This window comes from Schistocerca serialis, chromosome 4, assembly GCF_023864345.2.
Source record: "Schistocerca serialis cubense isolate TAMUIC-IGC-003099 chromosome 4, iqSchSeri2.2, whole genome shotgun sequence".
In the NCBI taxonomy this organism is placed as follows: Eukaryota; Metazoa; Arthropoda; class Insecta; order Orthoptera; family Acrididae; genus Schistocerca; species Schistocerca serialis.
Window position 1 is genome coordinate 53,854,518 of NC_064641.1, and position 25,426 is coordinate 53,879,943.

At 39.8% G+C, this 25,426-nt stretch overlaps 1 protein-coding gene across 1 annotated transcript in view; it reads right to left on the reverse strand.

Annotated features, from left to right (window-relative positions):
• LOC126473900 (WD repeat-containing protein 19) overlaps positions 1-25,426 on the reverse strand; it is a 301,274-nt gene that overhangs the window by 17,039 nt on the left and 258,809 nt on the right. Inside the window, exons 22-24 of the mRNA XM_050101244.1 lie at positions 6,754-6,960; positions 6,207-6,487; positions 5,877-5,953 (exon numbers count right to left, since the gene is read on the reverse strand). Of these exons, the coding sequence (XP_049957201.1) occupies positions 5,877-5,953; positions 6,207-6,487; positions 6,754-6,960 (565 nt within the window). The remainder of the gene's footprint in view (positions 1-5,876; positions 5,954-6,206; positions 6,488-6,753; positions 6,961-25,426) is intronic.

A 25,426-nucleotide genomic window follows, 5' to 3' on the forward strand; every position in this document is an offset into this window, starting at 1 on the left:
TCACGGGGGGCGTTCAACGTAATGAACAAACCAACTGAGCCACGTACATTAGCATTAAGGCTTAATTCGCATGAGTGTGTGTCTAGTGGCACAGGGAAGTTGCTTTAGGTAAGTGTAGAGTCAAATCTACCTGTGGGTACGGTATGTGTTATTGAACCATTGGGGATATTGGAGTTTTGGATCCATTAGGCTGTTTTGTGAAACGTAGTATTGTACACGTACAACAGGGAAACGATGGGCGAGTGGTCCCCATGAACATAGACAATGTTAGCGCTGTAGATGCGAATTTGGGAAAAGGAGTTTTAGTAGTGAATTTGGATGTACCACATGACGAATACTGGTGTTCAAGAGGTAGGCGTAGTGATCAACCACTAACTGCTGATAGAACTGCACTGCATAACAAACTTATGCATTTGAGAGGAGGATGGAATAAAAGCATATGGAAAAGTTGTTATGGGAATTTAAGGATTTGTTTCTTCCACAAGGACCGTTACCAGCAACTCCATTAGTTCAGGATACCAACAGGGAATGAAGCACCTGTTAACTGTAAACCATACAGAATACCGAGGTATTTTTAGCTGATTGTGGAGAATTTCATTGCTCAGCAGCTTGCAGACAGTATTATAGAGCATAGTAATAGTTGCTAGGGAGCGGGCATTGTCGTTGTGACTAAAAAATCTATGGATGGAACTAAGAAATACAGATTTTGTTGCGACTACCGATACCTCAATAATAAGACAGTAATGGACGCATATCCCATTCCAAACATATCGGAGACTTTGGATCACTTAGGATGATGGATTTGACAAGTGGTTATCATCAGTTAGAGGTGGCTCCAGAGGACTGTCCAAAAACTGCTTTTTCTACTCCTGAAGGCCATTACCAGTACATCAGAATGCCATTCAGTTTGAAAAACACTTCGGCAATGTTTCAGAGTTTGCTAGATTGTGTGTTAAGGGGTTTAAAACCACGGCAGTGTCTTGTCTATTTGGATGGAGCAGCATAGACAGCAGTTAAGGGAAGTCTTTATGAGGTCAAGAGCAGCTCGTTTGACATTGAGCCTGGACAAGTGTCATTTTGCATTGGAAGAAGTGAAATATTTAGGTCATATCATCAGTAAGGACGGAGTGCGAACAGGTCCAAAGTTGGTACAGGCTGTAATGGATTTTTGGGAGCCAAAAACAGTTAAGCAAGTGCAATAATTTGTTGGAGTTTGCAATTTCTATCGAAAGTTTGTGAAGGGTTTTGCAGATTTCGCACAGCCATTGACGCGATTGTTATGGAAGGGTGTGAAATTTGAGTCGACAGAAGAGTATCTGAAAGCGTTTGACAAACTGAAAGAAGTGTTAACATCTAGTCCGGTTCTCGTTTCCAGATTTTGAAAAGAAATTTATTCTAACATGCCATGAATCAAATCAAGCATTAGGGTGTGTTCTTAGTGAGGAAATTTATGGGAAAGAACATCCTGTAGCCTATGTGTCTAGGTAGTTGAATGCAGCAGAAAGGAATTACTCAACAACAGAGAGGGAGATGCTTAGTGTAATCTATGGAATCACATATTTTAAATGTTATTTATATGGGAGAAGATTTTGGGTAGTAGCAGATCATGCTGTGTTGAAGTGATTGTTGGGGTTGAAGGATCTGTCCACAAGAATCGCTAGGTGGGCTGTGAAGCTTAGTGAATTCGACTACAAGGTGGTGCACAAGCCTGGGAAGAAGCACGGTAATGCGGGTGCACCGAGTAGAAAGGTGGCAAAAGTAGAAGTCATAGGTTATGACCTAACAGTAGCGCAAGAATTCAGGATGTTTGGAAACGGGTACAAAAGGTGAATACGGAGGCTTTGGAAAGGCAGGAAGACGCAGTGAAGCGGAAAGGAAGTTTACTGAAGTAAAGAGTAGGGCAATGGGTAATGTTATCCAGCACCTATACGCAAAAAGGGAAAATGAAGAAGTTTGTCACAAGATATCAAGGGACATACCAAGTAGTTGAAACCACAGCCCCTGCTAATGTTAAGCTTGCCAACTAGAACAACGATAGTACACATTGGGCGGTTGCGGCCATTACAGGGTTGTCCGGATGTGATTCCAGGCTTGCCACAGGAAGGGAAGAGGAAGAAAGAGAGAGTGAAGAGAGGTGTTAAGTGCAGGGAAAACCACGAAGATAGAGTACAGCTTGATGTACCATATACTTTGCAATCCAGAGAGTAGTATTTGTAGTTTTTATGTTTTCTTGTTATGTATCATCAAGTTTGTGTGGATTAATCAGGCATTGTATTTTCATATGTTTTGTGTGTTTTCGAGTATTGTGAGCCTGCTGGGGACAGCAGTCTTTTTGAAGAGGGAGGAAGGGTGATGGTGATCACTGTCCTCAGGTCACTGGAAAGGGGAGTGTCGAGCAAGTTGGTAGAAGCAAAAAACCGAGGAGGTATTGCTGATCTTGGCATTTAACAGCCAGTACGCCAAGATGACAAGGGAGGAATTAAGGAGTTGCCATAGAGGGAAGGTAACGGGATGTCGAGCCAGGGTGATAAGCACCAATCCGGACACGTGCACAGTGCAGTTATTTTTAGCCACGAGGAAAGAAATAGACTGTCCAAGGGACATCGTGGAGCCAAAATTGAGCTTGCAACGGGTCAGGATGCATTGGATGTTCTCCACTTATGAAAATTTGATAGTAGTAGCAAGTTGTTTTGAGCAGGAAGTATTTGCAGAAGCGAAACATATAGAGCTCGAGGGGAACGGAATTTTAATCAATGTAACATAATAGGACCAACCTTCCATCTGCCAGCGTCAATTTCAGGAGTCACTCAATTAAATGTTACACAGCCAATTACACTGGCCAGAAGCAACTTAACGAGTTTTTGCCAAAGCAGAATGTGACCTTGTTAAATCAAACTCTGGAGTCAGGTCTGTTGAGATCCATAAACCAGTTCATTCAGAGCAAGAGGGGCGCATATCAGCCGAATAGCTTGTGCAGCATGTTGCTCAATATAGGGAGAGGCAACAACAAGTAACAATCGGTTTGAGCTCCTCTGTGACAAGTGCCATCACAGCCTTAACTCTGTTGTGTGTTGTTTTCATTCTGATCAGGCAGAGAGCCAATTCCAAGAGGGAACCAACGGTGGTCCAAATCCCAGTGGATTGGATACTGAGGGAGTAAGACGGGTAGGTAAGGGGTTGATCAAGCATTAAGTGGAGTGGTCATCCAGTAAGGAATTTTTACGTTTTGTCTCATGTCATGTGTTTTAAAGAGGACTAGACCACATCTAAGTTTTGTAATAGTAGTAGTAAATATGTCATAAGTATGTGCCGATCCAAACAAGTTTAAGAGTAGGTAGAGGTCGACACAGGGACCGGGTCTTACCAAAGGGGGCAATAATGTAGCAACACCACCGTTTAAGATAGGAAAAAGTTTGATTCGGAGCAATATTTCTGAGCGCACAAGTTACAGCCAGGCATGAGCCTGTTGTTAGTAAGTTACGTTTACCTGCAGTTGCGAAGTAGAATGGAGGCTACAGGGCCGTAGAACCACTGAAAAGAGTAAACGCAGTGGTTTGCATGGCACAAGTTACAGGCAGAAAGGGCCCACTAGCAGAACATAGGTGTTACGAGTACATGACTCGGAGCAGCACGTTAGCAAAACAGAGGTGCACAGCTGCGTATAAATAGGTGCCGGTTTTCTAACGAGGGGGATTAAAGTGTGGCAGCTCTCCTGGACGGCAGGGCGTGTCTCACCACCAGCTACAAGCAGCAGCAGATGGGGCGCCAGCATTCCGGTCCATGACGGGTCGCTGGTTCGACCCTCTGAGGCCAATGCGGGGTCCATAGCCAGCTAGCGGCGGGCCACTCGACGGCTCGCTAGCGCGGGCAGTCTGGTTGGCTCCTACACACGCCGGAGGCATCCCCAGGTGAGGTCTGCAGATTTGGCTGTCGGATCGAAGGAGCTTGCTGTCGCCGCGATCTTAACCACAACGGCAAAGAAGCACGATCACCCTGCCCTGCGGCTCTCCCGTGGAGCGGTGCTGAGGCAACGGGGACGAAGGCTGCTGAGTCGGTTGCTGGTACATCCTGACGTCATCCAAACTCCTTGGCTGTACATGGCCAGCATGCCGCAGTATGTTGCACGGGTTGCTGAGGTAGCTCTACCGTGCCAAGCTGTTTTGCAGACAGAAAAGTGAAATCCTTGGTACCGCAGGACTCTGTGACGTAGACAGAGACGAATGCAGCACTGTAGCTGGGAATAATCAAACACTTGAAGATCATGGCCGAGTTTTAATACAGCACATACTGACAGTTTCCATCCAAATCCTACATTCCTCCACCGTACGCCAACATCTACATTTGGCAGTGACGGCTATGTACAGAATACAAATTAGTTTGTTCGGTTACGTACTGAACTATGTCTTCAGTAAAGAAATACTGAAAATATGTCACAGGAATGTCAAGATACAATATTTCCTCAGGAAGATTATTATTAATGGTGAATTTTATCTCTTCATCTTTTCTAATCAAGTTTCCTACTTTCCAGTGAATTGTAGGTTTCTCCACCTTAGTCGGAGGTTTTGAAATTCATTGCTTTGCTCTAACCCTATCTGAAACATGATTATCATCAAGGTTACAATCAGCCATAAGCCTCATCTCATTGCCATCTTCTGACTTTGATTCCGTTTCTGGTATCACAGTTCTTTTCTTTGTTATGTTATAGCTCTCAGGTCTGATGTCATCATCACTAACTGACTCTGAACAAAGCAAATCTTCATTTTGAAAATATTGTTCTGCAGAAAATGTTTCATCATCTGACATATCTGGGTCTTCACTAACATTTCCATCCTCAATAACTCTTACTGTGGCAGAAGAGCTGTAAAACTCTGTTACATTCATTGCAGTAACACAACTGAAAAGAAAAGATATATTTTACTACGAAAGTTAGGTTATGACGAATGTTTACTCTATGCTACCAATAATCCATGTTGTCCCAAATGTGTCACAAACCGATTTTTCAATATTATATGTATTCTAATTGACAAATACATAAACTTACAGCTTTACAATTATCCACAGATGTCCTTTCACCCCTGGAAATTATATAAACTCCAAACTCAAATGCTTACTGTGTCAAATACAACTTTTCGTACAACTGAACTTGACGTAAACAGCTCGCAGCGCAAAGCAAAGAGTCTTACTACATTGATCCTTACTCTCTCAACAGATGGCATTCATTGTTTGCGGAGATATTCTTAACAGGGTACTGTATCTGTCCCAACATGCATTTACGAAATATATTTTCAAATATGAGCTCCACAATAAGGAAAATGGTATGTGCCATGTCTGACCCAGTATGCAGCAAGGGGTTAACCTTGATGATGAAAGTACAACTTTATTCTGCCAACTGCAAGTGGGTGAAAATGTAAAACTCTTGTTGGCATGAATAAAGTTAAATAAAAAGTGGCTAGCTGCTGTATTAAATAAACAATAATAAAATAATATGCTCTGAGGAAGACTTGATGACTTCTCACATCACATATCATTCATGAGCAGCTGGCATAATACAGTAGAGTGAGTCAGAGACCTCTGCAGCTTCAGTATTTTTTTCTGGCCTTGACATTTGTACTATTTTTTTGAAATCAAATTAGATTTTCTTACTTTGTCTTCAGTTGCAAAGAAATTCATTAGATGGAATACCATATTAGTTATAGGCATTTGTAATGTTTCTAATACCGAATATACAGTATTTCATATATAGCTGATACTATATTCATGTCATTAATTAATCCAATAATCCTAGGAACTTGCCAACTATCATTCATGAAATATAATAGTACTAATTCATTTGTTTATATATTACTAACTGCCATGCACATTCACTTAACACTTACGTGATGAGTTCTGTATATATAGCTGGAAAATCACAATGTGGACAGGCTGTGAGATCATCTTTGACAATATGACGCCCCTGCATAAAATAAACATACAAATTTCTATAAATGGGAAATAATTTAAGCTGCTAGTACAACTAGTGTTACATGAAGCTAACAGTTACATAAAATATTTACATCCAAAATTTCTGCAACATATTTTGTTTGCACGGTCACATATTGAAAGAGACTGTTGAATATCAAGTCATAATTTCCTAGACTACAAATCTAATTACAAAGTGTAATTTGTATGTTTTCCAAAGTTCTGTAAAAGAATTTTATGATACTTGCTGTAGCAATGCAAAAGGGGATAGTGTTCTTGCAACGAGGACACTGTAATTCTGTGTCGGGAAGATCAGAATTACAATATGGGCAAGGAGAAACTGATTCATCTTCTTCAGGAGCTCCTCTTGCTGGTTTCCTTACTACTGCTTCAATTTTCTTTGCATATTTTGGATCCACCTGAGAGCGATATTCAGGGCGCATGAGCATTGCTGCATAAGTGAATGCTGATTTCCTGAGACCTGCTCGTGAGCATTCGATCACAGTGGATGTCAAGATAGGAACAATATCTGTGAGAAACCAACAACGACCATGGAATTACTAAAGTAATGGTATGTACTCTTACAATACTTTCAAATTTATTTTGTTGTTGGTATTTGACACTTACAGGGAAAAAATAAAAATACACCAGAAAGAAAAACTAACAACGTAAAAAATAAATTTAGGTACCTCAAATTATTATCACTGAAAGAATTACTTCTTCTGCACAACATCCTACACCTAAAATTATCAGTTTTATTTAAAAATAGGAAAAGTAAAATACGGGATTACTTACGAGAAGGAAATTTTGAGATATTTTTGGCAACTCGGATCAGCATCCGTGCACCTTTTGCATGTTGTCCTTGACGAACATGCAGGCGTACAAGGATGTAAGAGTGCAGTAGGGATAGATTGATCTGCATTTCAGATGGTATACGAATACCATTTCTACGAAGCTCCTGGTACATACCCAGCAATACATCGTGAGCATTTCTGTAATTACCTAAAACAATAGTTCAGATATATAATTTGTGCTGTAACCTCTTTGAAAACAAGTGCAGGAAATCACTCCCAGAAGACTGTATCAGTTTGTAAAACATTGGACAAAAATATTTCATGTAATGAGTGTTATGTATATCTTCGGTTAAATACACACACACACACACACACACACACACACACACACACACACACACAGAATTGGAAGAATATGTTAGTTTTTCATAGTAGTCTTCCGTAGCTACATGGACATGTTCAAATAATAGTTGGCATGTCTTGTATTCTGTTGAGTATTTGAAGCAAGTGATAATCACTGAAGATAATCTCTGGTCTGTAAGGGAATTGTGACTTGGGCCCCTAGCGCAAAACTGCCAGTGTTAGTACTATGTCTAAAGGATGAAGGTCATTTTTGCGGAGAAAATTAATATCATCAGATAATATATCAGCTATTTTTCCTTCAAATGGTATTTTATATGGCATCTTGTTCCCTCATGAACTATGGACCTTCTCATTGGTGGGGAGGCTTGTGTGCCTCAGCGATACAGATAGCTGTACCACAGGTGCAGCCAACAACAGAGGGGTATCTGTTGAGAGGCCAGACAACTGTGTGGTTCCTGCAGAGGGTCTGCAGCCTTTTCAGTAGTTGCAGGGTCAACAGACTGGATGATTAACTGATCTGGCCTTGTAACATTAACCAAAATGGCCTTGCTGTGCTGGTACTGTGAACGGCTGCAAGCAAGGGGAAATTACAACTGTAATTTTTTGCAATTGCATGCAGCTTTACTGTATGGTTAAACGACGATGGCATCCTCGTGGGTAAAATATTGCGAAGGTAAAATAGTCTCCCATTCGGATCTCCGGGTGGTGACTACTCAGGAGGACGTCATTATCAGGAGAAAGAAAACGCGTTCTATGGATAGGAGCGTGGAATGTGAGATTGCTTAATCAGGCAGGTAGGTTAGAAAATTTAAAAGGGAAATTGATAGGTTAAAATTAGATATAGTGGGAATTAGAGAAGTTTGGTGGCAGGAGGAACAAGACTTCTGATCAGGTGAATACAGGGTTATAAATAAAAAATCAAATAAGGGTAATGCAGGAGTAGGTCTAATAATGAATAAAAAAAATAGGAGCGCAGATAAACTACTATGAACAGCACATTGAATGCATTATAGTAGCCAAGATAGACACGAAGCTCATGCCAACCACAATAGTCCAAGTTTATATTCCAGCTAGCTACACAGATGATGAAGAGATTGACGAAATCTATGATGTAATAAAAGAAATTATTCAGATAGTTAAGGAAGATGAAAATTTAATAGTCATGGGGGATTGGAATTCGATAGTAGGAAAAGGAAGAGGAGGAGGAGTAGTGGGTGAATATGGACTGGGGGTATGGAATGAAAGAGGAAGCCGCCTGATAGAATTCTGCACAGAACATACCTTAATCATAGCTGACACTTGGTTTCAGAATCATGAAAGAAGGTTGTATACGTGGAAGAGGACTGGAGACACTGGAAGGTTTCAGACTGATTATATAATGGTAAGAGAGAGATTTAGGATCCAGATTTTAAATCGTAAGATATTTCCAGGGGCAGACATGGATTCTGACGACAATTTATTGGTTATGAACTGTAGATTAAAACTGAAGAAACTGCAAAAAGATAGGATTTAAGGAGATGGGACCTGGATAAACTGAAAGAACCACAGTTTTTACAGTGTTTCAGAGATTGCATTAGAGAACAACTGACAAGAACAGAGGAAAGAAATAGAGTAGAAGAAGAACGGGGAGCTTTGAGAGATGAAATAGTGAAGGCAACAGAGGATCTAGTACGTAAAAAGAGAGGGCTAGTAGAAATCCTTGGGTAACAAAAGAGAGATTGAATTTAATTGATGAAAGACGAAAATATAAAAATGCAGTAAATGAAGCAGGTGAAAAAGAGTACAAATGTCTAAAAAATGAGATCGACAGGAAATGCAAAATGGCTAAGCAGGAATGGCTAGAGGAAAAATGTAAATGTAGAGGCATATATCACAAAGCGTACAATAGATACTGCGTACAGGACAATTAAAGAGCGCTTCGGAGAAAAGAGAATCACCTGTATGAATATCAACATCTCAGATGGAAAACCAGTCCTAAGCAAAGTAGGGCAAGCAGAAATGTGGAAGGAGTATATAGAGTGTCTATTCAAGGGTGATGTACTTGAGGGCAATATTATGGAAATGGAAGAGGACATAGATGAAGAAGAGATGGGAGATATGATAATGCGTGAAGAATTTGACAGAGCACTGAAGGACCTAAGTCGAAACACAGCCCTGGGAGTAGACAGTATTCCATTATAACTACTGACAGTCTTGGGAGAGCCAGCCATGACAAAACTCTACCATCAGGAGAGCAAGATGTATGAGACAGGCGAAATATCCTCAGTTTAATACATCAATGCTGCAAAATACTAACATGAATTCTTTATACATGAATGGAAAAACTGATAGAAGTTGAACTCAGGGAAGATCAGTTTGGATTCTGTAGAAATGTTGGAATGCGCAAGGCAATACAGACCCTACGACTTATCTTAGAAGATAAGAGTAAGGAAAGGCAAACCTACATTTCTAGCATTTGTAGACTTAGAGAAAGCTTTTGACAATGTTGACTGGAACACTCTTTCAAATTCTGAAGGAGGCAGGTTTGAAATACAGGGAAGGAAAGGCTATTTACAATTTGTACAGATATCAGATGCAGCTCGTACAAGAGTCAAGGGGCTTTTGAGGGAAGCAGTGGTTGAGAAGGATTGTAGCCTATCCCCGATGTTATTCAATCTGTATATTGAGCAAGCCGTAAAGGAAACAAAAGAAAGTAGGAATTGAAACCCACGGAGAAGAAATAAAAACTTTCGAGGTTTGTTGACAACATTGTAATTCTCTCAGAGACAGCAAAGGATCTGCAAGAGCAGATGAACAGAATGGACAGTGTCTTGAAAGAAGGACATAACATGAACATCAACAAAAGCAAAATAAGGATAATTGAATGTAGTTGAATTAAATCAGATGATACCGAGGGAATTAGATTAGGAAATGAGACACTTAAAAGTAGTAGAAGAGTTTTGATATTGTGGAGCAAAACAAGTGATGATGGTCAAAGTAGAGGAGATATAAAAAGTAGACTGGCTATGGCAAGGAAAGCATTTATGAAGAAGAGAAATTTGTAAACATCGAGTATAAATTTAAGTGTCAGGAAGTCTTTTTTGAATGTATTTGTATGGAGTTCAGCCATGTGTGGAAGTGAAACATGGATGATAAATAGTTTAGACAAGAAGAGAATAGAAACTTTCGAAATGTGGTGCTACGGAAGAATGCTGAAGATTAGATGGGTAGACCACATAACTGATGCGGTACTGAATAGAATTGAGGAGAAGATGGATTTGTTGCACAACCTGACTAGAAGAAGGGATCGGTTGGTAGGGCATGTTCTGAGGCATCAAGGGTTCACCAATTTACTATTGGGGGGAAGTGTGGAGGGTAAAAATCATACAGGGAGACCAAGAGATGAATACACTAAGCAGATTCAGAAGGAAGTAGGTTGCAGTAGTTGCTCAGAAATGAAGAAACTTGCACAGGGATACAGTAGCTTGGAGACCTGCATCAAACCAGTCTCTGGACTGAAGACCACAAAAACATGGCAGCTTGAATCAAATGCAGAGTAATATTTGCAAAAGCAGTGGTGCTATCAGCACATATCCATTTGGAGAAGATCCATCTATACTGTCTGCAAATAAATAATTAAATTAAAAGTACAGGGTGATCCAAAATGAAAGTACAGATTTCAATTGTTTATTACAAACTGTGAAAGGTAGAAACACATTGTGCATGTAACTGGATAGAGGAAGGTTCAAAGTTTTATGCTCGCACAGACACAATACCATACACTCGATAGGAGCACCATATGTTGCTTGAGAAACATCAAACCAACAGGTTTTTATTGAATTGACGGCAACAATTTGACTTCTTTGCTCTTGAAGAGTAGCTGCCATTGCCATAGGTGAGACAAAGACTCAGTCTTTTATATACTCCCACAGAAAAAGATTGGAAGGTGTGATGTGTAATGACCCGAGAGGCCAAAATCAGTGAACAAGATCTCGTTGCCCACTACTTCCATTCTGGCACTGTGGGAGGGTGTTGTTAAGATAATGTTGCACCTCCAAGTGGAAGTGAGGTAAGATGCTGTCATGCACAAAAATGTAATCATTGGAATGTTTGTGAAGTTGAGGAAACAAGCAATTTTACAGCATGCCCAAGGTATGAGATTCCTGTCACAGTTTCCTCCACAAAAAATAAAGGTCCATAAACTTTGTGAGCAGAAATGGCACAAAACACATTCAGTTTTGGTGAGTGCCTTTCATATTCCGCAATGACACAAGGATTTTGAGACTCCTAAATTCTTTCATTACAGGTACTTTACCCAATGGATGAAAAATCGATTTGTCCAAAAAGTGTTTGCTAGTCATAAATCTTCTTGTGCAGAGGCAGCTTTTTGTTGAATCGATGATGGAATGTACGTTGCACTTGAAAAATGGATTGATTTCATGCAATTCCGACAAACAAAATGATTTATCTTGTGGTGTAGTCACCATGTTGCTACAAACAACAACACAGCTGTGTCAAAACTTTGAACCTTCCTCTATCCAGTGATACAGGCAACATGTTTCTATCTTTTATAATCTGCCTGTAATTTTTAAAATCTGCTCATTACTTCTGAATCATCTGGTATCAGTATGTCCTAGAAGCATGTATGAACATCTACTTGGTTAAGACATATACTTGCAATAAACTGGAGATCCAACTTTGCATAACAGTTTGGTAAAAGCTCAAATCTCTCATTTGTTCCTCTTCTACATAACTATCCCTGTTTCTGTTTGTATATGACAAGTAATACACTCAAGTAGTTACACATCACACTGCAGTCACTGCATCTTTTGGCTGACTCCATTCCTCACTGCTTTGGGTTAGTCACTAGCAACTTGCGGCACTTACTGCTGCAGCACAAATTCTAACACGATCCTGAGTCTCTCGACAATATATTTGAGGATGATGATGCTGACTGGTGTTCTTCAAATATGAATAGTTCAAATACTCCAGCCTAACGTATGTTTAATATTTTGTTTAAGCAATATTCATATCACACAGCTTTTTGATATTTAAGAATGCTTTCGTGGCTGCATGAAGAACAACAAAGACTGTATTAGTAATCTGTCAATCATTGAATATTTGCATAATTGTGCCAGATTTTGTACTGATAGTATCAACTAATGGTTCACATTCTGTAAAAGAAATTTCATTTGTGTGATGTTCAGCTAACAAGCTGTCTGTCCGCATGAATGGCCACAACAGACTGGCCAAGAGACAGCCAGACTACCCAGTTGCTGAACATGCTGTCCAACACAATGTGTTTCTCTTTAATGACTGCTTCACAACCTGTGCCTCCTGGATCTTCCTACCAACACCATCTTTTCTGAACTACACTGGTGGGAAATCTCCCTGCAGTACATCCTACATTACTGCAACCCCCCCTCCACACTGGTTTCATCCTTCGCTTGACTCTGTCCTCCACTTACCTATGCCCTTCCCTGCTCCCACCCAAGCACAACACAGCCTTTTATTCCACCAATGCACCCATTACTCCTTTTCCCCTTCTCTACATCTCTCCATTTCCACTCCTCCTCCCGCTCTTCCTAACCTCCCAACTGCGTCTAGCAGTCTCTATCCTGTCCTCACAATATCTTTGCACACTCCCACAAGCAACTATACACCTTACCCCACCCAACCCTGCTATCGTCCCCTCCCTCTCCCTTCCATCCCTCCTCATTACCTCCACCACTGGTTTGCTGCTCCCATCAGACACAGTTGTGACTCAGTCTGGGTACAGCAGTTAGAGACAGTGGTCGTGTGTGTGTGTGTGTGTGTGTGTGTGTTTTCTGCTTCAGCTTAAATGTGTAGCAGTCTTTTTGTTGTGCCTGTCTGCGACTCAAAATCTCCTTTATATGGTGATTAGCAACCTATCCTTACTGTTGTCAGTTAATTATTTCTTATGTAACAGAAAGATGATCTTAAGACCGAATGAAATTGTTGTTAAAATAAAGAAAAGGTTCAGCTTTGTAATTGTAAAAGAAAGTTTTTTAATATTCGTCATAAATTGTTGATTTAAGGGCTATCTAGAAAGTAGCAGCAGATGTTTTGATATATAAAATTAACAATGTGGAAAAACAGATTTTATTATATACACTTTAATGGTACTCTCTTAAGGTATTTCTCCACGCAATCTCTATTCAAACTGAGGTATTTATCATACTGTGGTCCGATATTTATGAGTACCGCCTCTGTAGAAATCTGGCACTTGCAGTTGGAACCACTGGTATTGGTATATAATGGCATCAGTATCAAAGCGTTGTGTAGTGAGCCATCTCTTCATTGCTGGAAAGAGGTTGTAGTCACTTCGTACCAAATCTGGGCTATATCATGGATGATCAAACACGTCCCATCCAAAACCTCGCAGGAGCTCTCAGGTACAATTGTCTGTGTGTGGACTCACATTGTAATGAAAAACAAAACTTTTGCAATAAGTGTATCCCAAACCTATTACTCCTTTTTTCTGTACACATTACAAAGACTGTGATCAATTTCAACTGGTTTACATTTTTTTGTCAACACAAACCTAATCACAGAACGCACTTCACCGGTGGTGGGATTTTCTATTGCACCACCAAGGTAACAGCTGTGGACCCACCCACCGCAATGATAGATCAAAACGTCTGTTACTTTGTGGCAGGCGCAGCTCATGGTCTCCATATTGGGGAAGGCAGCTATATTTATCAATCAGAACTAACCTAGACCTCAGGCTACACTCCAGATCAGACTGTCACTACAACCAAGATTTGAAAAGAGAGATGGGAGCAATATTACACTCTAGCTATACATTTACATACTGTATCTTCTTTCCATTTCATTATCAACTACTAAATAACATCAAAAGCTAACTTCAAGATAAAGATATCACACTCTGGCCAAACATTTACTTACTGTATCTTCTTACCGTTTCATGGTCATCTACTAAATAACATCAAAATCCAACTTCAAGATAAAATCTATAGGTAGCTTTCTTATCCCACAATGTCACATTTCCTGACAGTTTGCCACAACAAATAGTACTAAAAGACGTGTTTTGGAGAGATCTTTAACGCAGTGTATGTTAGCTTCATTGTATGGTTATAAAATTTAGTATTTTTATTTCTAATCATTCAGGCATCTAATGTCTTGTGCACTCAAACTGCAGTGTTTATGAGTTTGCGTGATGAATCAGTGATGTTTCCATGACATCATGGATCTTGCACTGTGACTGGCTTACATGAAGACTGCCATGGAAATGTGCAATCTGTATTTGTTGTATTTACACTTGTGAAATTCAAAAATATGCATTTTAAGTCATATAGCACACACAACTATTCAGCTACATTATACATTGCTCTGTTAAAATTGCATGTATACACTTGCATGACTTTACATTGTTTTTGTTCTTGATTCATTTTTACATCGAATCTGGGCACACAACGTTACCTCACATTCATCCTAACTCATGTACAAAAATTTTACTTGATAAATTTCAGACTTAATTCATATTGTGTTGTTCCTGAACTCATGATATGCTGCTACTATTTGAAAGAAAGTAAAGCTCACTAAACTCATGCATTATACACTCACAAAAAAAACTTGCCAGTAACAAACATTGCTCACAATCAGCAAGCAAAGAAACTAAAATAACGGGACATATTTCTCACAAGGGGTATATTTTGCATGCTTTTTCCAATAATCATTCATGAAACTCTCACTATGTGGTGATACTTATGTTACCATACTCTAGTGTGCTCTAACGAGACATTTGCAAACTCCAGTGGTGGACAGAATAGCCAATGGCAGACACAAAAAATCTGTCTAAAACACTATCAAAACAATAAATCTAAACTTCGATTAAAGACACATCAAATCACAGTAGAGATATACAGAGAGTGTGTTTTAACAGTGAAGATTCAACAACTCTATTCCTCTATTCATCCCCTTTTGATGTAAGCAATGGAACATGAAGATTGGGTGCAGGTTGGTAGGACACCAGAGCCCTTGAGATGCCTATAAGAGCTGTACTCCAAGAAAACCATGCCCCTAGACTTCTGCACCATAGAGCTTAGCAGCATTTCAAGGCACACCCTTATGACTAATTATGACCTGTTCGCAAAGCATCGCGTGACATCACATTTCAAGAGTTCCAAAAACATTGACCAGTGTTATTTAAATCCATGTGGGAGATATTTGAAGTGAATTCTGATAATTTAAATTCTGTAATACATTATTGAGAAATTTATTTTAGTATATATTTTGGTGTGGCTCTGAGGTTAATTATCAGACACAACTGTTTTCTGGACAGCCCTTGTATATTTACGAAAATACGGCTCTGCCACGAGCAGACACAAATTCCTCTTCTGTAACACACAAATGCAGGATGTCCGAGATGAACTGCCCTAATTTGTGAATATAATAAAAAATTCAAATAATTTTGTTAGGTGTTAGACAGTATATTAGCTGTGGAATCTTACTGTTTATTATGTAATATCAAGTTAATTTTTACCCATTTTTTAGTTTCAGGAGCTGAAAACTGACAAAACAAAGTTTTTCTAACAACTGAAAATTGCAGTGTATGCTGGAAAAGCACAAAACATACAGCTGTATGCTTAACTAGGTCCATTACTGCAGTTCAATAACATTTCTGTGCAGAATACTACAGAAGCCCTCTAAATGCCAAGAGAATCAAGGTGTGGAAAGCAGTGCATCTAGAGTCAGGACCTATTGCTAAGAGGCATTGTGGTGTAAAATGAAGAACATCAGATAAGCCTGTTTATCATATTTCAGATATGTTTGCAAGAAGTCATAAGAAATCCATTACTATGGTGTCACAAGAGCTTGGTGTTCCAAAATCAACTATCTACGATGTGCTACACAAGCCCCTAAGGTTTTATTCATATACAGTGCAATTGTTACATGAGGTGAAACCTGAAATAAACCCAAATGAGCAGTGTTTGCTGCAGGTATTCTTCAACGGGTTTAGAGCAACAACTGAGACTGTTACACCACAAGTGCAAAGTATACATGGAGAGAGACTGACTACTGACTAGACATCCTCCATGCCACTCAAGGGGCTCATGTAGAAAAACTTCAAAACTTTGTTAATCCATTGTTGCATAAAACTGCTTTACGTACTGAATACATGTTGTATTATGGGCATTTCAAATTAGGCCATTTTGTCTCGGTTACCACATACTGGGTGATCAGAAAGTCAGTATAAATTTGAAAACTTAATAAACCATGGATTAATGTAGATAGAGAGGTAAAAATTGACACAAATGCTTGGAATGACATGGGGTTTTATTAGAACAAAAAAGTATTGCTAGATGCATGAAAGATCTCTTGCGTGCGTTGTTTGGTGATGATCGTGTGCTCAGCCGCCACTTTCGTCATGCTTGGCCTCCCAGGTTCCCAGACCCCAGTCTGTGCGATTATTGGCTTTGGGGTTACCTGAAGTCGCAAGCGTATCGTGATCGACCGACATCTCTAGGGATGCTGAAAGACAACATCTGACGCCAATGCCTCACCACAACTCCGGACATGCTTTACAGTGCTTTTCACAACATTATTCCTCAACTACAGCTATTGTTGAGGAATGATGGTGGACATATTGAGCATTTTCTGTAAAGAACATCATCTTTGCTTTGTCTTACTTTGTTATGCTAATTATTGCTATTCTGAGCAGATGAAGTGACATCTGTCGGACATTTTTTGAACTTCTGTATTTTTTTGGTTCTAATAAAACCTCATGTCATTCCAAGCATGTGTGTCAATTTGTGCCTCTCTATCTACATTATTCCGTGATTTATTCAGTTTTCAAATTTATACTTACTTTTTGATCACCCGGTACATTTCAGTGAATTTTCTTAGTATTTCATACTGATGTTTACACGGCTGTCTCTCATTTGCAGTATAGCTGATATTTTGTTCCCATTACGATTTCTTTGTTGCTTCTACTTATTCATGCCTCTATGTAACCTGTATTTTCTTACACACACTGTGTCACTGTTTTGATGCTAAAGAAGAATTTGTGTTTGCTCAAGACAGAACCATCCGCAGCTTGTGGCCTTGTGGTAGCGTTCTCGCTTCCCGCGCACAGGGTCCCAGGTGTTGTGTCATCCTCATCATTATCATTCATCACCATTATGGTTGGAGGAAGGCAACGGCAAAGCACCTCCACTAGGACCTTGCCTAGTCAGCGGTGCGGGTCTCCTGCATCGTCCCTTACGGCTCCTCGGAGTATGGGACCTCATCGTCATCATCATCATCATCAAGACAGAACCATAAGTGAACTTGTTCTGTTCTACAACTGACCTGGTACACAGAGAAGACAAGGAGGAAATAAGTACCACCTCCCTTGTGCAATCGTAGCAACCTAAGAATCAGCAATTTTGATTTGTTCCAGACTTGGACCTACTCTCAACTTAGACCTGGCCTCAGGTGTAATAAATACATTAATATTTTGGATAAACTGAAACAACTCAGTAATTTTCAGATGCTAAATGCAACAGTGTACACTACTACAATACACACATCATTTCTAAATATGGAAAATAAAAACTAATGACATCTAATTTTACCAAAGGGAAAAGTAGGTTCATCACACTCAATTGCTATCACTGTCATACATAACTGATTCTCCCGAGTCGTCACTACTGCCAGACATGGAAGTACTGATATTAATTTCATTGAAAGTATTTTTGACAAAATAATTACAGTTCCCAAACTCCTCTTCAAATTGCTTTCCTTTACTGGGACTGCATCTCCAATTTGAAGCAGTGCTTACTGGAAATGAATTGATTGCAAGTCACTCTCAACCTTCTAGCTGCAAGTTCTTTGGGATGTACAGATGCGGATATAAACCAGACTGCAAAACTTACAAACGAAAATAACTTTCGCATGTCGTGTCACTGCCAAGTAACATACGCTCGATGAAATTTGGACCATACATAGTAAGATCTGCTATAGAATAGAACAGAAGGTACAGAAAGAAATACATAATGAACAGAAATGACACTTTTATTCAGTGACAATAATTATATAGAAGTCCCAGAAGTCCCTGCAATTTAAGATGGTCCCTTGGGCATTGCAAACAGCAGGACACAGTTCTTAATAGGGCTTGTGATCATCATGGACAGGATACAGACTCCGTAACATGCACCCATGGTGGCCATAAGGTTGGTAAGGAGTTCTTGAGGTCTCCCTGAAACATCCCACACAGGCTTGATGGAGTTTAAGTCAGGGGAATGGCCAGGCCAGCCCATTTAATGAATATCCTCTCATTCTAAGAGCTCCTCTTGATGCCTCCCCACAACATAACATCTGGACCTCCAAAACAATCATGTTCAACAACGTTCCAGGGTGCATTGTGTGTTCCCACCTCTCACCATATGAGGGTATATAATGCACTTAGGAATATTGTTGAACATGATAATTTATTGCAAGTTGGATTATTGTCAACCCAGGATCATCCAAGTAAAAGACTTCACTGCTGTATTATCTGATATATTTCATCTGTGGAATGAATGCCAGTGCATGATGCCCATTTTTTACGTTCTTCAGGTTGCAACCAATGGTTTTAACCTGTTTAATACAAATTAGACCCTATTTGCAACTAATTTTTTCTTGGTATAACCTTCTCAACTATATGTGTGTCTTATTGCTTGTGTGTCATAACAATATATGTCTGCAGTCTCTCTGTAAATCTCATTCTAATTGGAAGAGTAGGAAAAAACAGTATGTTACAGAGCAATATCATGAATTATACAGAACTGATCTTCAGTACAATAACATGAGTTATACTCTACAGATGTGTTTAAAAATGATGTACTTTGCCATTTCTCAGATAAGTAGAAGCCCAATATAATGAGGTGTTAGAGGTAACTTCAATATGTCAATAGTGAGCAGTGAAATGATAAATGATGCATGGGAAGTTTGGAATAGCACATAATGCAATGTTATACTGCGCTATTTATTCTACAGTATTTAAACTTAAAGGACATTACAAGTAAACCATTTAAGAAATTTATCAAATACAGCAATTTGATAAACTTCACTCAAACGATGAACCAACTATTGACATTACACTAGTACCAATTAAAATACTGTACTGTGGTACACAAGATACACAATTATGTACAACACTATCTGCAAGCTACTGTATGGTCATTTCTCTACTGCTTTTAAAAAAGTTAGTTAACTACTTTTGGCAGATCACTTCACATACTTTCTTTTTGTTTTATCTTCATCAGATGCAACAACTGAATGTGGTTTGGCTTACTTTGTCTCTCCATTCACTGAATCATTTTGTTTACATTATCCATTATTTCCATCTATGCATCTGTTTCCTTCATTCTTATCTTCAACTGCTTTATCACTATCACTTTGTGCAGCTTTCTCCATTCACTGAATCATTTTGTTCACATTATCCATTATTTCCATCTATGCATCCTTCTCCTTCATTCTTATCTTCAACTGCTTTATCACTATCACTTTGTGCAGCTTTGATAATGTCTTTGTCATGTAAATGATAATACAGAAATGCTACACGCACAGTGTAAAAAGTTTTTGACACTGTGTTATATCCAAAGTCACATTAAACTGGACATTAATACATCCGGCATTTACTGTAATTCCTATCAATTATGTAGTTATTTTGATTGAACATCAGAACAATGTGTTGAGCATATCCTTTCTTATTGGTAGTTCTTGGCACCTCACTATACTGAATTTCAATTGGCTAACTGAGAAAATAAGTTCCTGCATCTCTTTGTCAATGGCATCCCAGAAAGTTTCTACCCTCCCACCCTCTCCCTCCCTCCATCTCCAAGGAGGAGCTACATGTGTTGCAAGGATTTGCAGTCTTATAATGTTGTCCCTGTGTAATTATGCTCTACTTATTACTCAACATCAGCTGCATTTGCTTGGCTATGCAGGTTGACCACACTCGACCAGATGATTGTTTTCATGTAATGGATACAATTGTGATTTGATAAGCAAATTTCATAATAGAAGTTTGAACTAGAATCTTTTTTGTTAAAGAATCAGCCATTGTTCCATTTCCAATTGAAAAGGCACATCACAGATGCACCATCTACACAAAATGTGACAGAAAAATCAGCAAGAGGAAAGTAACAGAGGTGACACACTGCTAATGAAACAGAGCTACTTAGTTAAAATACCACAAAAACATGCTTCCATTATGAATAAATATAATTTGCAGCTGTGGAAACATAAACCGTCATGGTCATTGTAGTGATCCCTGCCATTCTGGAAGGGCGTCTCATGCACTTAAATATAGAACTCACATATGTCATTTAGTAAAAATGTGCATGATTGCAATTCGTTTGTAAACATCCGACCACATACTATTGGAGAGCATTACTCAACAGGTGCAGATTCTATCTGCTGGAGAGAATTTGTAATCTCAGTGGAGCAAGCAGGAATGAGGGAGCTCTGGTACTATGGAAGACATCTGACACCAAGGAGGATGAATATTATGTACATGAGCAATAGTTGTTTTATACTATTCACATATGTGTAATGAGATGTCTTTGATGCAGCTATGTTAGTTGGTTCTGGGAGTAGTAACTTCCCATGAAACATGTAACTGCTTATGAAAGTATGGGACAATATAAAGAGATAATTGGAACCAATCTACACTTTATGTAACTACAGAAGCAGTGTTTTGTTTTATAGCCACTTCACTTATAGCAATCTGCAAGGAAGGCAAAGTCGAAGAAGAACAGGGCACAGCATAGTTGGACAGAGAGATAAATCACATAAATTGCAGGTTGAATCTCTACAACAATCTAATAAGGGAGCATTAAGATGGTGGTGTCAGTGGTAGCTGCATGGAGTAATAGGTCTAGAACAGATGCTGCTCAAGCAGTAAAAACATCACCACACAAACTAAATACAGCAGTCATTAGCCATTTTAAAACACTCCACGTGGCGACTGTATGGTTATAAGTGGAAAGTGGCACTTTTTTAAAAAAAAAAGCACTGTAAGGAAGAAATTTTGAGATACCAGAATGAGATTTTCACTCTGCAGCGGAGTGTGCGCTGATATGAAACTTCCTGGCAGATTAAAACTGTGTGCCCGACCGAGACTCGAACTCGGGACCTTGCCTTTCGCGGGCAAGTGCTCTACCATCTGAGCTACTGAAGCGCAACTCACACCCGGTACTCACAGCTTTACTTCTGCCAGTATCAGCAAAGAGAAGACGCATTGCCAAGGACAACAGGGATTACAACGATGTGCCTGGGCTAAGTGCATCCGTCTAAACTGATAAAACACACAGCCATAGAGACCTGCCAAGAGTCAGCACGCAACCAGCAATGCCTGGCCAGCATGTATCTGTAGACGACTGAGCCATCGCCAGAGTGCAGTCTACACCGGTGTAACACCAGTACGCAGTCTACACCACTGCGACACTAGCACACAGTCTACACCACCGTGACGTGAGCATTCTGTCTAAACCATTGTATCATCATGACGCAATTGTCGACAACCAAACCATCACCAGCAAACAGTACGACTACGGTGAGCTACACCAGTATTTCATTTCAAAATTGTTTTTCTGACTGTAGTGCAGTGAATCAGTAATATATGTGAGTGTGTTTATGCTGGTGATAAGGAGGAAAATGTCAACAGAGGTTAGTAAGGAAATGTTATTACAAAAACTGGAAGACGTACAGAGACGGCCAAATGAAAAGCTTTCTTAGTAATAGAACAATCTAATGAAAAATTTTTCGTGATAGATAATAGATTCGTAAAAGTAGTGGACAGTCATGGTAAATGTCAAGAGACTATTAATAAGTTTGCGGAACTATGTCAAGGCTTAGGAAATCAGATTAAAGACACTCATGAGCAAGTAATGGAAAAACAAAACAGACTGCAACAATAATTAGAAACTCAGATTAAAGACACTCATGAAGCATTAGAGGTGCATTCAGGACATCAGGTAGATCAAAGACTCAATGTGTTAAGAGAAGGAACACACACTGAAGTCCTGAAAGAATGTGACTTAGTTCGGGAAGAGATACAACAACATATTAAAGATCTGCATATGGATGTAGACAGTTTATATATCTTTGCAGAAACAGAATGTAAGTTGTTAAAAGATTAGATGATAGATGCACAAACATGCAGAGCAGCAACAAAGGGGATTCCATATACTCGCACATGGCACATTCAGGTTTCAATGAAAAATTACAAACACTGTTAGATCAGAAATTTCAGGAGACTTCATGCACTTTAGAAAATGGGCAGCTTTCCAGTGAGGAAGTCACAAACAGCACCAATGAGTTTAAAAGACTATGGGACAAATTGTCAAAAACTTGAAGGGAATTAACAGAAAGTCAAGTTAAAGGTAAATCTTTTGATGCAACAAAACTATTAGAGGTATTACAAGTGGGAAGTGGAATAAACTTCTATTAGCGGTGTTAAATCTTGACCTCAGCATTTCACAGCACACAAGACGGAGACATACTCTTGCCAGGACACTAAGTGTTAGCACGGTGGCAAGCAAGGTCACATCCAAGCTGTCAGTTTGCAAAAACACAAGTCCAACATGCATTTTGCACATTCTCAAAAATTTCAGTCAACTGATGTAAATGCACTTTTTCCAAGCCGTGTTGTGACTCTAGTATTAAACCGTGCAAACCAAGTGCAACAGTGAAGAAATCACACACATCTTCTGTTCAGAGTCAGGTAAATGAATTGTTCATTGCTCTGCTGATTGCCAATTGCAAAGTATGCATGCAGTTGGACATTGGTGTGTCAGTGATTTTGTTCAACAGAAGAACTTACGAACTGTTGGACAAGCCTGAGTTACAGAAGTCACATGCACCTCTTTCTGGTTACAGTGGACATGACATTCCTGTGCTAGGTATTTGCAGCTTGCCTACCACATTTCATACTGTTACAAAAACAATGTCATTTACAGTGTTGTGCTCACATGACAGGGAAAATATTTTTGACACAGATTCACTTTATTTGTTTGGTTTGCAAATTCAGGACAATGTTCTCTCTGTGAACTCTTCCATGTCTAAGAACAGTGTAGCTCAACTTTGCGATCAATTAAGTGATCTTTATAAAGACTGCCTAGGCAAAGCCATAATTTTGAGGGTATGGAAGACAACGTGTAACTTTAGTTTCACTGAACATGGCCAGTCCCTCACACTACCTGAGATTAGGTGGCACAAGAACTCTTATCTTGGCAGGAAAATGGTGTGATTTTCCTTGTGGCAGCCACAGCTTCAGTTGCTGAATTCTTCGCAGCTGTCAGCTCATCTTCCATAGAGTTCTCAATGAGAATAGGGTGTTAGCCAAAAAATGTTGGGATGCTCCTTTTATGTCTTACAGGGTCCTACCAAGCTGCAGAATCAGCTTTGCTTGTGTGAGCTGTGTGATCTTGCCATGGGTTTTTCCTTTACATATTCATTGTCAAGGAGGACCCTGCAGCCTCAGCCACCTTCACATCCTGTAGTCTCATGCCACTGGTGCCAGACAGGGAGCCAATGGCCGCTGACACACTGTCACTGCTGTTGCAGTTACCACAGTCCCAGTTGCAAGAGGTTCCCCCCTTCACCCTACCACCTTCCAGTGAGCCTCCATGGATCCTCCAGGCACTGTTGCACCTTCACCATTGTGAGAAGATTTGCTTTCCCTGGGTATGGGTGTGCACCCTATGGCTAGGTTTCTGGCCAATGTTTCTGGGCATTACCAAGATGGATGATGGGAGAGCTTGTCATCACCTGCAGTTTCAGCTCCTGCCTCCTCAGTGGCACCAGGCTTGACTCCCCCCCTTCCCCCACTCCAGTCATGCCAATATACAATGACAGCGTCGAGGTGTTTGTTTTTTTCTTTTTTTACCCTTCTTCTTCTTCTCCTCCCATCACACAGTACTGATACCACACCTGGGGTAGACTGCATCCCGATGTCGGCAGAAAATCACATTACAGCCTTGCCAACCCATAGCTGGCTCAATGTCACACCACCTGCTGAAAATGCACGAAGCCCCACCACCAAGCTGGCAAAAGAGGAGACTGCAACAAGGCCAGCCCACTCAACTATGAGCAGAACCAGCTTGAGCTTTACCAGTTTATAGCAGTATTTCTGTGATTGTAAATGTGTAAGACAGCTAGGCTCTGATTAACAGACTCTCTCTTGGACTTGTTCTTCAAGTTAAGTTCTTGTGCCACCGACATTACGAGTGCTGCTAATCATTTCTGCTATGTCAGAGCAGCCACCTATTCCTCAGCACCCATCTCTGGTGAATCCAACATGCTGTTAGTCAGCAGTTGATCACTGGTATGAATATTAAACAACAGAGGAGCTAGAACATTGTTCTATGATAACCCGTTCTGCACGATAAGCCACAGTCATGACATAATGGTTGATGTTCAGATTGTGTGCTATGCAAATCAGAGGGTGATCATAATGTCTACCCAATGCAACCCCCTACTGACATAACATGTACTGGGCCCATATGATGATGACAAAAACAATCTGGCAATGTTTGTTCTCCCACAGAGTAACCTTTCCTTATACACAAAATTACTTTGTGCCAGAGGACTGAATGTAAATCATCTGCAAATTCAAGCACATCGTACATTTCATGCCAATCTGATGTTTCCTGCCGGCCGCGGTGGTCTAGCGGCTCAGGCGCTCAGTCCGGAACCGCGCGACTGCTACGGTCGCAGGTTCGAATCCTGCCTCGGGCATGGATGTGTGTGATGTCCTTAGGTTAGTTAGGTTTGAGTAGTTCTAAGTTCTAGGGGACTGATGACCACAGATGTTAAGTCCCATAGTGCTCAGAGCCATTTTGATGTTTGCTGACTGTAATGACCAGCAGTGTATTTTCCTTGTGAAAACTTCAATTACTTGACAAAATGTTATAAATAGGAATAATTTTTATAGTGCGGTAGGTAAGAATTGTAGAGGGTGAGCAAGTGATGAATACAGTAAGCAGATTCAGAAAGATGTGGGCTGCAGCAGTTATTCAGAAATGAATATGCCTGCGCAGGGTAGAATAACATGGAGTGCTGAGTGTCGCAAAAGCTTTACTTGTTCTGGTCTTTTTAATGTCATTTCTAATTGTTTTATTACAAAAGTTACTTTCAAATAATGACAAGAATTTATCCTGAAATACATTACAGTCAATATTGATATCTGGTTCCTTACAAATTTCAGGCCCACCTGCGACATTGAACTATTTCAATTATAGGGGGCTATTACAAATGATTTACTCTTCTTCAAAGCCCTATATTTTTCTAAGCATTTCATGTTCAAATATGATTGATGC